Source organism: Anastrepha ludens, chromosome 3 (genome assembly GCF_028408465.1).
Source record: "Anastrepha ludens isolate Willacy chromosome 3, idAnaLude1.1, whole genome shotgun sequence".
NCBI classification, from domain to species: Eukaryota; Metazoa; Arthropoda; class Insecta; order Diptera; family Tephritidae; genus Anastrepha; species Anastrepha ludens.
This window is the reverse complement of record NC_071499.1, coordinates 131,786,040-131,804,107: the sequence shown is the minus strand read 5'-3', so window position 1 is coordinate 131,804,107 and position 18,068 is coordinate 131,786,040. Positions and strand designations below refer to the sequence as shown.

The 18,068-nt window shown below is 37.7% G+C and overlaps 1 protein-coding gene across 13 annotated transcripts in view; it reads right to left on the bottom strand.

Moving 5' to 3' along the window:
- LOC128859310 (potassium voltage-gated channel protein eag) overlaps nt 1-18,068 on the bottom strand; it is a 180,798-nt gene that overhangs the window by 39,949 nt on the left and 122,781 nt on the right. For all 13 annotated transcript variants that reach the window (XM_054096198.1, XM_054096205.1, XM_054096203.1 and 10 more), the window contains 2 exons: nt 16,636-16,756; nt 1,367-1,479 (listed from right to left, as the gene is read on the bottom strand). In XM_054096198.1, coding sequence (XP_053952173.1) covers nt 1,367-1,479; nt 16,636-16,756 — 234 coding nt within the window. The remainder of the gene's footprint in view (nt 1-1,366; nt 1,480-16,635; nt 16,757-18,068) is intronic.

Sequence of the window (18,068 nt, the reverse complement as noted above, 5' to 3'; positions counted from 1 at the left end):
ACTTTACTCTATTTGAACCAGCTTTTCTAAATTTCCTGTATGCAATTTTTTGATGTTAAACATTCCCTATTATTTTATTTAGCTCTAATCGTAAGTCTACATATCGTCCCCTTAGTATAACAATAGCCTATGTGCTCATAGGCTATTATTTTTTTATTGAATTTTTGGATTCTCCATCGTCGATTTTATATGTGGTCAAAATTTTGTCAAATTCTAGTTCCACAAAGTGGGTCAAAACGTCAGTCAAAAAATAATAAATATTTACAGACATAACGAGATTTGAGTGAGAGCTACTTTCGACAAAAAGTTTGAAATTCATTTTCTCAAAACATCAAAAAATTTATAGGCTGTTTTAATACTAAGGGGACGATATATCGGGTGCTCTCTTTAGCTGCATGAGTACCAGCGATATCGATAGCTATGATTTGAAAGCTGATAATAGCAAACTGTGTTGACATTTCCGTTCAGCAAGGTTTGACAAGTCATCAGGAATCTTTTAGTGCCAAAGCAACGCTTTTAAATTGAGGAAATTTACTTAAAAAATATTGGCCTTTGTCCTCCGACTACGGGGAAACAATTTCGTAAGGTTCCTGGCTTACGTGCCCGGTTAAATATAGCTCGTGCAATATTTCAAGCCAAATGACCAACTTTTGCTGGTTGAACTCATTTAGATTTATTATGCAGATTTATAAGAAAAAGTAGTGAAAAATTTGACTGATCGAATGGGCCATGCAACTCGTAGCCGCAGCGAACATAAACCGGATATCATTCCAATATTCAAAAAATGAATGCCGTGGAATTATTATAATAAAAAAAATTCATTCCAATAATATTTATGTTTTATTATTATATTATAATTTTAGATTTCCCAAGATTCGCCGAAGGTCTTCTGCTGCTAGTGCGAGAAATTTAAATTTGAAATTAATTTACTTTTTTAAATAAATAATAATAACAAAAGTACTAAAAGTACTCAAGCTCTTAAAAAACAGCTGATTTAAAGCCCATCAAGTGCTTAGGATAAATATTTTGTAAATTTAATTAGCTTCAATGAATTCATTACCTTATTTTTTCAATCTAACTAATCTCAAAATCTCGAATTAATTATAAATACCAAATGTTAAATGATACCATATACAAGCCTAGTCTTACAAGCCTAAATTTGTATAATGAGTTCTACTTGAGGCATTTCACTTCTCATGCATCCTTTGAATGTTCGATACATTTCTTGTTTGAAAGTATTCGTTTAAAATATAATTCCAATGCTTTAAAGCGTAATTTCAATTTCACTAGCAATTAGTATTTAGTTCTTAAAACTTACTCAAATAATTTTTTTTTTAATTTCGATTGCCTCTACTTCTCTACTCACTGTTCTTTTTGTAGAGTAAAATTTCGAATTGATCTTGTTGCTGATTCTCCAACGTGAACTCCAGGCGCGCCACCGTTTCCTTGTCTGTCAGCTCGCCATACATGAAGCCGCACCTGAAATGAGAGAATGGAAGCGAGAAAGACCAGGTTAAGAATTTGATTTTTATAGTAGAACTAGCTTCAACCCGCGGCCCCGCTCGCGTAGGAGTCGTTTTGAGGGATTTAAGATATGTGTATAAAAGAATTGCAAACAATAATTTCATAGAAAATATTTTTTTATTAATACCCATAATATTACAATACGCGGCATCCGTTGCTATGCCTCGTTGAATAAAATGAAAACAACCAATCAGAAAAATATCAAGCAAAATTATTTTTATTAATTTTCTATCTCAAACCGTTTTTGAGCTTTGCTTTGGGACATAGTTGAACAGCTTATGCGGATTATGAAGTCTAGAGTGTGCTATAAATAGTGGGAAATAGGAAAAACTAAGATTTTTTAGATTAAATTAAAGCAAATATTCGATTATTAGTGACGAATGAGAGTGGTGGCGCGGCCTGGGGGCTGTGGGAAGGGAGTTCCATCATAAAAGCATGCCTATAACCTTCATTGGGAGAAAATATGAATGTATAAAAATTTTTAAGTCATTTGGTGTTGTCGTTTCGTAGTGATGCGCGGAGAACGTACAGACATTCACCTTTATAGTATAGATTAATTTAGATAAAGAAGTAAAGGATATTTTCAAAAGTGATGTCTAAATGTCAGTAGCGAATAATACTTAAATGGTACCTTTTGTGATTTTGTTTTTTGGTGGAAATAACTATGCGAAAGGGTCGACAATTCAAAGATTGGTGAAAAGTTTATAAAATCTGGTTCTATCGAGGATAGGAAAAGGACTGGCAGACCAAAAACTGTACGTTATGTCAATATTATTGCTGCTGTAGCGCAAAGTGTTGCTGAACAACCTTCAACCTCGGTATCTACACGTTCTCAACAATTAGGCATTCATGAATCGACTGTGTGGCAGATTTTACCTCATAGTCGGCATTTAAATTACCATTTTTCACATATGATTGTTAAGAACCGTACTTTAAACAAAACTAGTGAAGCGTGAATGAATCTAAAATCCAATTTTAAAACCGCATCTAGGCGCGTCTTTTGAAAGATTCTTTACATAATATCATTTTTGCAGAACAAAATTGCGGCAGACTACCCTTTTTTATATTTATTTCATGCTGAATCAAATTTTCCAAATTTTGGTCGCATGTTGATATTTTTATAATGTGTAAAAAGTATTATATTTCGATTACCGTTAGAAATCTTATTGTATATATTCCATAGTAGAATTACACGAGAATTATGCTCGGAAAATTGTTTCAGGAAATTTTTTTAACGAAAAACGCCAACGCAGCCCCAACGTAACCACACACATTTATGATATAAGTAAAGTATGATATTTTTGCTGTTTGTTTTTTATAAATGTTTGTCTTCCTTATTTGTTGCGGCACACCTTAACCAAATATCATCACTCATATGCCCAGTAGGTACATAGAATGGAATGGAACAGTGCGTCAGAGGCACACGAGTGCTATGGAGGAATATGAGAATGAAATATGGAGCAGCTATAAGAAATTCTGTATATCAAAGGACTACACATATACATATATATGTATATATAGATATATACAGACATATAAGCTCATCAATGTTGTTCGATTTTTTGATTGTATTTACGAAAGGCCGATGAAGAAAAATCAGCACACGTCAAATAAATAAATTCGATAAACAAAAGCGAAAGTTTACACAGGCAACCCTAGTGTGGCGAGGCGGGCGGTGAAATGCCGCGGCAATTGCAGAAAATCAAATACAAAAGCCAATAAAGCAAACAGAAACTGGCAGAAATGACACAAATCCTTGTGCCGAACGAGGGTAGCCGAACAAAAGGTTTGAAAAAGGTGTGGCGGTGGGGCAAAGGAAACTAGCGATAGTATTCTTAGTAGGCCAGTGGCACGAAGATTGTTGTACCACAAAATGAATACACGTTGAATTGTATGTGAAAGCAAAGCCTGATTGAGCAAGGAGTGTGCGATAGGAGTGGGAAGAATCTATGTAACCAAGCAAGGATTGCACGAATGTAAGTTCAACACGCAAATGATTGATATTTTTAGCTGTGGGGGCATGGAATTTTCAGAAAAATTCTCTGTTGAATAATGAAAATTTCTTTCTCGCTTAACTTTTTTTGTTTTTCGCTTTTTCATTGTATTGCCTTGGGTTAGTAGAGTTAAGTATTAGGTTAAGTAAAAATCCCAAAAAGAACAACACGCCATACTTCAAAAATGTATAAAAAGGCAATGTTGCCAAAACAGTGGCAAAAAGCAAATACAATTTAGAACAACACCAACAATATCACACCACAATTCTCAACCACAGAATGCAGCCGCAACCGCAGTATGAAAGCTGGTGTCAATAGCAACACCCGCAGTAGCAATAATAACAACAACAACGACAAAGGGAAACAATAACATCAACAACAGTCACTAAGCCGCTTACAATTGGAAAAACAAAAACAGAAAGCAATTGACTTGCGACTTGCGATATGTTGTGTATCAGCAAACAAACAATGCGCTCACACACACATACACGCGCAAATGCACAAATGTGCTCATATCCTGCAGTGCTAAACTATTTAGCAAAGATTCGACAAATAGTTCATGAACTGGTGGTTCATGGCAGAAGTCAGACTAGTTTGAAAGCGAGTAGAGCGGGACGAGTTGCAAAATAGCTAACCGAAAGTGCCTGCAAAATAAATATTTTTCTATTACTATACGAATAAATATGATTGCTTAAAAAGTTGGTTTAGCACAAAACGCGAATTGCACACATATAATTATTGATGAAGTCAACCATCGACTAAGTGAATCCCCAAAATCCAACTTATTCTTACTTCACAGGGCACATATAATATAAAATCGAAGGGCATGCTTTAAGATAACGAAGTTTTTGAGCAACGGAGAATTGTACTTAACTTAAATAAATTAAATATAAATTTCAGCAAATTTATAGTTTTAAAAATAAAATCAGATTAAGACGAACAAGAAATTAATATACAATAGAAATAATTTTGTGTAGTAAATATTTTAATCCACATTTATTCATATTAAAATTATTAATTCATATTAAATAATTTTAAAACTTCCATTTATCAAATTTTATTCACTTTTTCAACTCAACATCCAAAATTGGTGAAGTTTGCCCCAATGGGGGACCAGCTTTTTTGGGTCAACTATGAACTAGTTCACTAACTTGTCCAGAACTAGCAGCTTTGACTTCAGGGTGCTCGTGCCACAGAAGCAATAGAAATACAAGTTGCAAGTGTGCTCATATTTGTGCCACAAACTAATGTGTTTTGATTTTATTACAGCTGATAGTTTTGTGGTTAGCTCAAGGAGTGATGTACCGCATTCGAGCGAGAGCAATGTTTGAGCGAAGTGTGCGGAGCGCGAAGAAAATGCAAGTCAATACGGAAAGTGGCTTAAATTGGGTTAATTGAGATTTTGTAGCATTTTCCTTTATATGACAGAGCGTCATTTAACTATACAGATATTGATTTAAATGACGAAAGAGGTTGACAAAGCTGGCCAATAAATAAAAAATAAAAGAAATATCAAAAAATGTAATTATAGTTCCTGAGGATGAGTTCTTCACTGATTCGCACTAAATAACATACAAAAGTATTTGAAAAATCAAGCATCAAAAAACTACATCATTTTTTTTTTTGCTTTCTTTGGCTCACTGTTACTATTAGCCAGGTGTCCTTTTTCGAACGCACTAAAGAAAGAAACCTAAGCCAGCTATGTTATGTGAGACGGATCTGCGAAGATCGAAGACGGTCCGCTTGTATAAATGTAAATGTCCTAAGTAAGTCTAAAGCTAATGGGTTCTTCCAAACAACTATCTACTTTTTCATACATTGCACTGCTATTTTTTCTATTATTTATTATCTCTATTTATATATCTCTATTTATATTTATTTATTCCATATCTCTATGTCCGCCGATCCAAGTGAGACTGAAACTGCGTTAGTGAGATCTTCTATAGATATCAGCGAGAGTACAGCGTAATTTTTAGTATGAGCTAAGTATTTTCAACAGAAATAGCGAGGGTTGCCAGTTTGTTGTTGCTTAAAAATATAGCGCATTGGTCTGTAAAGGATTCTATAAAGGTCAAAAATAATGAGTAGAGTAGGATGTTTTTGGGCTTCATTTAAAAAGGTTTCGACATTTGGCATACCGTCGGGGCTGCTTTGTGGTACGTGAAGCCAAGGCTGATTGGCTTGTAAATATTTTTATTATTATTATTATGGCATCGTTTTGCACTATGGCATCTACTGAGGTACATTGGGCTTAACCGCGTGCCTCTACATGGATACTTTTAGTGAATTTTCCGTTTTTTGTTTTGTAAAAGCCTTTTTTATTGCAGACTAAAAATAAATCAAAATATTCTACTTGTTCGTTATAAGGCATAAGTTGTCTCGTTGCCATTACTAAAAATATGAGGTTACATTTGAGGCTTGTCGCACTCCCCAGAACCCCCAGAACACAATTTGATATGTGACTGTGTGAAGTATGTGACTTGAAGGAGACCCTTAGGAAGCTATTTGCATTAATATTCTGGAATTGACTATAAATTTCAATTTCTTTAAAGATATATTTTCAAAAAATAAAAGAGTCAAGTGCTTTTGGGGGTAATTACGTGCCCGCTTGACAATCCAATTACAAGTAAAGTAGAGGAAGAAACGTCGTTTCCTTAAAGATACATTAACAAAAATATATATAGAAAGTGCTTAAAAAGTAATTTAATTGAAGGCGAATGCAGAAGAAGCAACTATGAAAGAGATAAAAGCCAAAAACAGGATAAATAAGTTTAAATGGGCGCGCGTCAAGATGGAGCGAATCAAGAGGATTGTAGGCCAAAAGGCAGACCAACATGACCAAATGGTCGCAAAGGCAGCCCAGCGTTGCTAGCGCACACACATACACGAACGTACCCATTAGCCAGCAAGCCAAGCTGGGAGGCAGTGCGCACAAGGGCATTTAAAAATAATTCTGGCGCACCACAACACATAAGAAAAACAACAAGGCAATGCAAACAAACAAAAGTGTAAACAAACCAAGCACCGCTCAAACTCAGCGCAAGCGACTGTGAGTGTAGCAGCGGAAGTGGCCAGCGCCAGCGAACATATGAAAGCGACCAAAGAAAAAAGTTGCAGAGTAACCCAAAAAAGTGAATGCAAACCACAGAAATCAATGCCGTGAGCAGCAGCTGTAGACCTCTAAAAGCCAATTTACAGCTTAGGCCGCCGCACAGCAGCACGTGATCGAATGCCAAGCGAGTATAATCACGAAATTTACAGCTTGTAACTCAGCCAGTTGCAAGTAGTAGAGAAAGAAGTAAGCAAAGCGAAGGAGGCGACCGAAGGGTCAATGTTGCTGCGGATATTCTTGCCTGTGTATGAATGTGTGTATGTTCCGGTAGAAGATGCGTTAAGAGGTCCAACTGGCTGCTAGTTGACTATTCTTAGAAATTAACTGCTTGCGGGGACAGCAAACATTTGCGGCATGTTGTCGGTAAATCAAGCGCTGTCACGGCGCTAATTGCGCGTCGGTGTGAGGTGAGCTGAGGTCCAAGGTATCAAGGTAGCTAATGGGTCAGCCAAGCAGGTGCAGGCCAGCACATTCATCACTCAGGTATATTGCGGCGAAGCAAAGGGAAATATAGGAAATGTGTTCGCATGTAACGGTATTCGGTGGCAGCAGCTAAGTCAAAGCGCACGGCAAATGTACATATCGCTTGCGGGCAATAAACAGGTATGCGCATAGGCACGCACACACATGAACCTGAATGCCATGAAGGGAGAGTATGAATCAGGTACTATATTTGAGTATTTTCCATGGCATATTTTTAGGCCTTGTGCCACATAATTTTAGACTGTTGAAGCAAATTTGTTTCTCAGTTTAATTTGGACTTGCACTCCGCTTTTCATGAGAAGATGTATGAAAAAAAAACATATACAAGTCTATACAAGTAATTTTTGTAATTATGCGTGGGGTTCATGGCATACGCCTCTAGCCACTTGCATTCAACTGTTCGGCCTATTTACCATGATACTTCGCTTTTTATTTATTTCATTCTGTTTACTCTGCTAAATGCGCTCGTGACGCGCCATCACTACATATTATAAAACAAAGTCGCTTTTTCTGTCCCTATGTCCCCGTATACGCTTAAATCTTTAAAACTACGCAACGGATTTTGATGCGGTTTTTTTTTAAAGACAGATTGATTGAAGAGGAAGGTTTATATCTATATAATGTGAAGAAATATATAAAGGGGGCGTGGCAATCGGTCAAAATGTGGCAAAAAAACATAATTTTTTTGTTTTCACGGCCATAAATCATAAACGAATCAACCAATTAAAATGAAACTTTCTTAGAGTTTAACTTTGAAATATTTACTTTCGTTCTGCATCAAAAAAAAAAATTGATATATTTGTTATTTAACCAAAATTGTTTAAACAAAAGCAGCTCTTTTTCCAAAAAAAGCTGTTTGTGTGTTTGTTCGCTGTCAACCGAATGAAGCAACAGGCGTTAAGCGATAATCTCACCACACCTCATTAATGTTGAATTAGATCGTATGGTGACGTATGCATGTATGTATTTACGAATCGCTCGCATTATTTCATTTCGGACGTATGTACATATGTATCTATGTATGTACTGAATTCCATGTAATTATATGCACATACAATTTTACAGCGAAATAAAACGCTATTTTCACGTTCTATATTAGTAAATCCCACATAATTAACACGTTCCCTGTCCGCTGAGCCACATATGGTTCAGGAAACGTGCGCCTGATAAGCACTGATACGTTCCTGAGCCATATGTGCGTCAGGGGGTATATAAACCACATGTGTTTCATGAACGTGCAGAAGCAAAAATGTCCCTCTACGCTCATGGACCATATGTGTTTCAGGTAGAAATACCCTACATCCGTTTTTTTAATTATTATCTATACTAATATTATCGTCTAGGGTCTCGAGATAGAGACCAAAACGTGGACCCTAGAATGTGTTTGTACAATATGGATATCAAATTGAAGCTGTTGGTGAATGCTTTAGTACAGAGTATTTTTCATGCCGCTCCGTGACTGGGGTCTCGAGATATAGGTCAAAACGTGGACCCGGGTAACCTTTGGTTGTGTATGTACAATATGGGTATCAAATGGAAGCTGTTGGTGAATGCTTTAGTTCAGAGTATTTCCATCCGCTCCGTGACTAGGGTCTCGAGATAGAAACCAAAACGTGGACCCTAGAATGTGTTTGTACAATATGGATATCAAATGAAAGCTGTTGATAAGTGCTTTAATACGGGGTAATTTTCATACCTATTGATGACTAGGGTCTCGAAATATATGCCAAAACGTGGACCCGCCGTGTCTTTGAACCGAATTAAACCAAACTTACACACATTGTTAAGTAGGTATTGAAGATGATTTCCGTATAGTTTGAATACCTATTGGTAGATAGGGTCTCGAGATATAGGTCAAAACGTGGACTCGGGTAACCTTCGGACGTGTATGTACAATATGGGTATCAAATGAAAGCTGTTGGTGAATGCTTTAGTACAGAGTATTTTTCATGCCGCTCCGTGACTGGGGTCTCGAGATATAGGCCAAAACGTGGACCCGGGTAACCTTTGGTTGTGTATGTACAATATGGGTATCAAATGAAAGCTGTTGATAAGTGCTTTAATACGGGGTAATTTTCATACCTATTGATGACTAGGGTCTCGAAATATATGCCAAAACGTGGACCCGCCGTGTCTTTGCACCGAATTAAACCAAACTTACGCACATTGTTAAGTAAGTATTGAAAATGGGTTTCGTAAAGTTTGGTTGTAATTCGGAGCAGTGGCAACGGGTACAGCGTTCTTTTGAACCAGCCATAATGTCGCTTACTTTTTTAACGCTTGGGGCGGAACTGAACTGTCAAATTGACAGTGTGAGTTACAATGTGTCAATATTTCTTTCTGATTTGGATGCCATAAGGAAAAAACGTAAGTGCAACATGTAAAAATTGTTTGTGAATTTTTTTGGAGTGGATTTTGGAACAGTGAATAATTTCTTACGAAATTTGAGAATTTAATGTGAAATCCGAATGAAATTATGTGTTCGTGGGAAAAAAAATTTTTTTCGTTTTTTTTTTTTGAAAAATATAAATGGATAATGGTTAAAAAAGCTCCAATGCTTAATAAAGCATATAAATTGAAACGAAAAATTCATGGATGATCAGGAAAAAAGACGATTGTTTATTCATATGCGATGATTTGAAATTTAAAAACAATCTTCTTTTTTCCTGATTTTCAATTTATATTTTATATTTACTCAAAAACAAATAGAAAAACAAAAAATATTGTTTATCCCAAAGCGCTTGAATAAAGAATAAAGAAATAAATAATATGAAAATCATATATTTTCTGTTCTAAACCATATCTATTCTATTTTAGTGTGCCCAGCGAAGGGGGCCGGGTTTGCTAGTTCAGTATAAAGGCGCAACCAAAGGGCAGAAACTAACAGCATTTTCACATTTAGGCTGAATCGAGACGAAAGTAGTGAAAAATATAAAAATAAAATAAAAATAAAAATAGATAAAACGCCCTAGACATACAGTGGAAAACGAAAGGAGCGCAAATATTTTTGGCGCATTCATCAACCAGCGTTCACCTGGTTTTGCCATGCTTTTGTTGGCCTAGTTGAGCCACAAGTCTCATATTTTAAGGCAGCAAAAAGGCTAAAAATATACATTGCCTGTGGCCTACTGATGAGAAGTAAAAGTCAACAAAAGCGAAATGAGTTAGCTGTAAATGCAATACCTGAGGCGCCTGAGCAAGCGAAGAGCTATTGCAAACGGTTAGTAAGTACGTATGCGGCTACCAAAGAAAATAGTAGCAGCTATTCGTCGATAAGCAGTTTTTTTTTATCGGTACACACCGGTCATAATATTTTCCTTACCAGATTCTTCTGCTATTTTCCATTCCTCTCTTTTTTCCTTTAACTACGGATTATTAGACTTAACATGTTTGAGAGTGTCACTTTAAAATTTCCACACCCAACCAAACTTCACGTACTACACGCTTTTTCGAACCATTGCACTTCCTCTTATGGACTAGGTCACGAAAACAAAACCACTGTGTTAGGTAAATGCAAAAACTCTTCTGAATGCCAAGCAATCAGCTGTCCATAAATGTGGTGTTTGAAAGTCCAGAGCACACCAGTTAAAGCGAAGTAAGCAACGGGCAGACTTCCTAGGCAATGCAACAGACGTCAACAGCGGGGCGGCCCGAACCAAGGATATGACCCTGAAGGAGAAGGGAATAAGTAAACTAGTTCAGTGCGAAATGCAGACAGTACTTCCTGGATTCGATTTGCTCTAAAATATAAAAGTTCTTTATAGAAGCATCGATAGTGTTTCTCCGGCTTATAAAAACAAATTCATATAAAAACTATCAGCGTCAAAAACTTGTAGATCTCGCCATTTGTGGAGCGCCATTTTGTATACCTACATAAATTCAAGTAGAAGCATCACCTAAATTAATTCCAAGCAGGTATACGCCAGACAACACTCGCCAGTCGCCAGTCTATTAAACAAGTTAGTCGATATGGAAGTGCGCAAATGGCGCTGCTTAGTGACCAGCACATGCGCTCTATTCATTTTCATTTTCTATTCGTTTTGGTATTCATCTTTATTTCCATTTTATTACATTTTCTTTTTTAACTTCAACTACAAATCCGACGCAACCATTCACAAAGTTCGCCTGTCTGTCCATTCGCCTTTTCACTGCAGTACCACCTAAGCTGCTGTGGCTCGTGCTTCCAGCCCCCAAGTACCCCGTCCAAACGAAACCTTTTGTATTTGCTTGTACAGCTGCCAGTATCAGAACCTACTCCCTTCAGATATTATCGCCTGCTACACAAAAATGCTTTGCACAAATTTTGCTCAGTTTTGTAGCTCCCGCGGGCATTGTATAGCAGCCTGGGGGAGAAAAGTTATCCAACACTGCTGTAGCAGTTAATGAAAGGGATTTGTATTGTTACTGGAAACAAGTTATTGCAAATGGCAGAGGAGGGAGAAGCATAAGCGCAGGGCAAATATGTTAAATAAATAAGATAAGCAGATAAGACAAAGGCACTGCAGCAATTCGTGCGTTAGATTTCATAACGAAAGCTAATCGTGGTAATTTTTTATTACTGCGTTGGTTGGTAGAGAAAGATCGATGTGTACTTTTAACCTTTCTCTGTTGTGTCTTTTATTTGTATACCCATGCATATATGGAAACAAGTTGAGGCAAAAATATATAGGTATATGAATAATTCAGATCACAGCTTTTATGTGATTGATGTGGGGGTAATTTTTTAGCTTCTCTGATTACTGCGAATCTAAAAGATGTGAATGCCCGAAACTATTTAGCCAAGTGATAAAGTATTTTATTTACATGGTTGAGAACTGGTCAAAATCAAATGGACTAAGCGTCAACCCCAACAAAACTGAACTGATCTTATTTACCAGGAAACATAGAATTCCAAGAATAACTCCTCCAACTCTAGATGGTCTTAGTCTTAGACGTCAACGGTTCCTAAACCGCACAGACTGGATATAGTCCTGCTGCAAATAACTGTTAAACAATTTGCTAACGAGGATGTGGCAACAAAATGGTGCGGAAGCGCTAGTTGGATTCTGGATGAATCACTACTCTAACCAACCAACCTAGATGGAACGGCTTTGTCATTTAGTGATGAGGCCCGCTACTTAGGTATAATACTAGACAGAAAACTAAGTTGGAAATCAAATGTCGAAGATAGAGTAACAAGAACAACTATAATGCTCTACTCTTGTAAGCACCTAATAGGACTAAATTGGGGTCTTTCCCCATCTATTGTATATTGGCTATACATAGCAATTGTAAGACCAATCCTAACATACGGTATACTAGTATGGTGGCCGGCTTTAGATAAGTTATATATCAAAAAAACCATGGTACATGTACAAAGAATGGCCAGTCTTTGCATCTGCGGGGCACTAAGGACCACACCCACAGAGGCACTAAACATTATGCTCAACCTATTACCAATAGAGCATTTCGGCAAGCAAACGGCTGCCAAGGCTGCTCTCAGACTGGGGTTTACTCCAATAAACTCGAAGTTAGCCAATCATATCGCCTACCTGATCATTGTAGTGTATTTCAGGCGGAAATCACTGCCACAAAAGAGGGAATTACTGTAATAAAAACGAGAGTATTATCCACAAACGAAGTCTTCATATACTCAGACAGTCAAGCAGCAATAAAAAAGCTAGAATATAAAACAGACTCGTCAAAAAATGTCCTTGAATATTTTAAACTTCTAAAGGACGTATCAAAATACTACAAAATACACCTTATTTGGGTGCCAGGCCACAGATATATAGCAGGGAACTGCAAAGCAGATGAACTTGCTCGAATTGGTACAACGCTCGCCTCCAAGCGGATAAGACGCTGATACCATGCCTTTAGCCACTTGTAAGCTACTGATAGATAGCGAAACCATCAATACGGTAAATACAAGTTGGCAAAACCTTGCAACATGCGAACTAAGCAGACAGACATGGCCGAAATGGAACAGCGATCGATCAAAAAGCTTGTTAAGATTTAACAGAGAAACTATAAGAAAAATGATGGGGGTATTAACTGGTCACTGTCTGATAGGCAGCCACGCTAGAAGGTTAGGACTCCCGTAGTTCGATTTCTGTAGAAGCTGTCTAAATACAGAAGAAGAGGAAACAGTCAGGCACCTTTTATGTGAGGAGGCTCCGCACTCTTGAGATGCTATTTTTAATTGATGTAGCGGACATAGCGCATCTAAAACTAACGAAGCTTTGCTCGTTTATTAAAGCTACCGGATGGTTTGAAAAGGAACCCATAGGGTAAGGATAAATTCCAGTGGTATCACAATGGACCTATGAAAGGTCTAAGTGTGTCATTGCGACAGCCACCCCACCTACCTACCTAAATACAAGGGATAGCAGTGTGTGGTGTATTTTAAAGGGTGAGCAGAGCGATGTTAACTGGTTTTCTGTGGCCATTCAAATGTCATTAAAGCGCCGCATCGCTCGAAGCGGGGAAAGAGAAATTTGGCAATTGGTTCGTTTTACGGCGAGCTTTCATGGATTCACGTGCCTCGATTATTTTTTCTAAGTCAGTTGAGCAATTTTTGATTTATTGTAAAATATATTTTATTATTTTTTAACACATTTTGGCTCATAGATACGCATCTTCAGTAAGTTTATGCAATATATGTCAAAAAATTCTCTATGAGGGATTGACTGCAAAATTCCAAAACAGCGGGCGATGCAAATCGGAACATTCTGTCCATAGGTGTTGGCGTACATATTTATTTCGGATCTCATTTACATATATTTAACGATAAACGATAAATTTTCTTGAATTTGAGCCATCCCACAAAACTTTCGTAGGCCACATAACTTGCAGTGGTGAACTTATTATATTTAAAATAGTTCATGAATCACTGTGAAAAGATTTGTAGTCTTCCGGATGCTATTCGTATCCAAAAAGCCCTACTAAAAGATCACTCAAACGGCATTAGTACCCTGAAAAAGCCAGACGGAAGCTACACAAGGAATCCAGAGGAAACCAGTCAACTTCTGCTGGACACTCACTTCCCTGGATCACTTGTGCTAGACGAGATCTCTGTACCGGCAGAAACTACTACATCTGCGGGTGCTGAGAACTTAAAACTAGCAAACAAGCTATTCCATGAAAAGCGGGTACAATGGGCGATATCAACATTCAGCCCATATAAATCTCCTGGTCCTGATGGGATATTCCCCTGTCTTTTACAGCAGGGTGCACACCATATTATCCCTAATTTGACCAGACTATACAAAGCAAGCTTACTGCTAGGATATTTGACTACAAAATGGACTAAGGTTAAGGTCGTATTTATTCCAAAGGTAGGGAAAAAACCCGAACAATTGCCTAAATCATACAGACCAATTAGTCTCAGCTCATTTTTCCTCAAAACAATGGAAAAGATAGTTGATCAGTATATTAGGGAATACAATCTAGCTAAATTCCCACTGCATCGACTTCAATTTGCCTATCAACAGGGAAAATCCACTGAGACTGCAATACACAGCCTGGTAACAGTTATTGAAAAGGCTATTGAGTCCAAACAGATAGCTCTATGTGTATTTATTGACATATCAGGAGCTTTTGATAACACCTCCTATGAGGCAATCTATAATGCCCTATATCTAAAGGAGGTACCTGAACCCATCACTAGATGGATAATATTCATGCTGAAATCTAGGACGATCAGCACCGAACTAGGAGGAACAATCAAATCTATCAAAGCCACAAGAGGTTGCCCTCAAGGTGGCGTACTCTCTCCTCTTCTGCGGACTCTAGTTATAGATGAACTTCTCCACAAACTGAATAACCTAGGATTTCACACTCAGGGTTACGCTGATGACCTAGTAGTTTATGTATTAGGGTGGCATGAGGAAACCATTTCGGATCGCATGCAGCAAGCCCTTACAATAATAAACAAATGGTGCACGGAAAAAGGGCTCTCCATCAACCCATCCAAAACAACACTTGTACCGTTTACTAGGAGAAGGAACATAAATCTCAAATGTCCGACCCTTAATAGAACAACACTTGAACTCTCGACAGAAGCGAACTATCTTGGCGTTAGTCTTGACAAAACGCTTACGTGGAACTCCCATATTGAGAGAGTTACTTCAAAAGCCACAAGGGCATTCTTTGCCTGTACAAGGCTTTTTGGTAAGACATGGGGACTAAGCCCTAGAATGACCTTCTGGACATTCACCACAGCTGTAAAACCCATAGTCACTTATGCATCCTTAGCATGGTGGCCCAAGGTCAAGCAAAGAAAGGCGGCAAACGAATTAAGCAAACTGCATCGCCTGGTATGTGTTGGTATTACAGGGGCTATGAAAACGTGTCCCACGGATGCATTGGGTGTGCTCCTGAACATACCACCGCTTCCAATTCTAATCGAAAGGGAAGCTCGCTCGAGTGCCTTAAGACTAAAAGGTATATCTGAACTTAAAAGTGGGGATATGAAAGGACATTTAAAGATCTTAGAAGACTTCCTACATAGTCCCATTCATCATAGGGATGATATACCATCACCCAAACCAATACTCTTCAGGAACTTCCAAGTTATAATCAATGAACGAACAGACTGGAGAACTAACTCTATCACTTTCAAACCTGGCTCCCAGCTATGGTTTACTGATGGGTCCAAATTGGAAAATGGTAGAACAGGGGCAGGAATCAATGGGCCTAAATTCAAAAAATCGATTCCGATGGGATCCTACCCAACAATATTCCAGGCAGAAATACATGCCATTGAAATATGTGTGAGAGAATGCCTTAGAAGGAAAATGAGAGGTACTCACATCTACATACTTTCAGATAGCCAAGCGGCTTTAAAAGCCCTTCTATCAACAACCATCACCTCTAAATTGGCAAACGATTGCCTAAACCTCCTAAACACGTTAGGAAACCTCAACACAGTAACACTATGTTGGATTCCGGGACATGAAGGACATGAGGGAAATGAAATGGCTGACGACCTTGCAAAACAAGGAGCAAATATGCAACTTACTGGTCCTGAGCCTTTCTGTGGACTAACAAAAGGCCACATTAAGGAATTCCTTAGGAAATGGGAGGAAAGAAAACTTGCCGCACACTGGCTAAACTGTGCCGGTCAGCGTCAAGCCAAACTATTCCTAAGTCCCAACAAAGGAATATCTGACAAACTTCTCTCACTAAACAGAGTAGATCTGCGTCTTTTAACCGGATACCTTACAGGTCACTGCAGCCTGAGGTACCATCTAAGCAATATTGGTCTATCCGATACCAATGTCTGCCGCTTTTGCGAAATGGACATAGAAAGCTCAGAACATGTGCTTTGTGAATGTCCTGCGTTGGGCAGACAAAGACTTCACCACCTTGGTGGTATCGTGGTATCTCCATGCAATATTTGGAACAACAAACCCAAAACTGTGCTAAAAATTTCTAAAAAGCCTAAAACTCTAGGGTTACAAAATAGGCCTTTCACAATAGATCAGCTCTGGTCGCAGTGCGTAATGGCCTTCTAATAATAATAATAGTTCATGAACTCACCTGCACGACTTCTGCATGACCTCAGCCCGATTGTAGCCACTAATCTTGCAAAAGGACTCATTGCAGTAGACAATCGGAAAATCCACAATCTGTGCGTTGGCCAATAGAAATGAGCTGTCCGCTGGAAAGGAGAAGAACATGTTAATGAACAGTTATGGAACAAAGTAAAGGCAGTAAATATAATAAGAAAAGAGCTATGAAAAATGTATTATATGTACATACATACATACATTTTAAGTTCAGTGAGCGCATATGTGAAAACAGTAAAACATTTTTACTAAAAAAATTTAAACAAATCTAAAAATCTAATTTCTCATATAGGAATCCGCGCAGATTCTTGTATTAAAACCATGATAATAATAAATATAATAACAACTAATATATATTTTTTGCAGCCTCGCCTCTTAAGTTCGAGCTAAGAATCTGCAGCGCCGTGGCGTAGTCGTAACTTTATTGCGAAATTATTTAGAAAACCCAAGACCCAATTTTTCTGAAGACCAGAGGCAGGAAGTATTGATGGAAGACCGGTATGGAAGAGAGCATATTGGATGTTTAACACCACTTCAAACTTCTTCGACTCCCTAACCCAAATACTACTGACTCGAAGAGCGTCTGACTATAATAATTTCCATCAAAAAGTTTCCGGAACAACCATCACGTGACGCTTTAAGTCAATTGATCTGAGTTCTGGTTTTTTTTTGTTGCTATTATTGTTGGGTTGTCACATCTGTGATTAACATTTCTACGAAAATTGTATTGCCATTGCTCGACATTTGTAAAAGTTACGCCGTCTTGAATAAATCTACCTCTGCGTATTACATGATGACGAACATAGTGGCAGGCCATCGACAACGAAAATTGATGAAGACATAAAAAAAGTGTAAGAAAAGCTGGTCAATAACCACAAGTAAACCATCAGAGAGCCGTTTTTCTGTTTCACGGGGTCAAAAAAACCCTATGGGGAACGCGTTTTAAGACCCCGAAAGGAAGTAATGGAGAAATCGAAGACGCCTCTTATGGCTATACCGAAAATAGAGTTTTAGAAATGTTTCAAGAGCTGGATCGAACGCTGGAGTACACTTGCGAGGAACACACTTTTTTTTTAGCTGTCTGAATACATTCCGGGAACTATTTGATAAAGGTAATATTGGTAAGTATAGAGTTATTTTTTCCTACTTTGAAACTAATTTATTTTTTTAAAATGTACTTCATTCTAAGCCACAAACCATTTAAATTCAAATTTCAAACGTTGAGCAAAATCTTTAAACATTCGCCCAATTTCCATCAAAACTTCGCACTTTTCATCCTTGTTTTTAACTTTTTGATCTTTTTAATTGTAGTATAATAAAGTGCTTCTTTGAAGTAGCTCAAAATTCTCGGTAAGTTTTGGAGTTTTTTCTTTCACGGTGTTGCCCGTTTCCTCTATACAACAA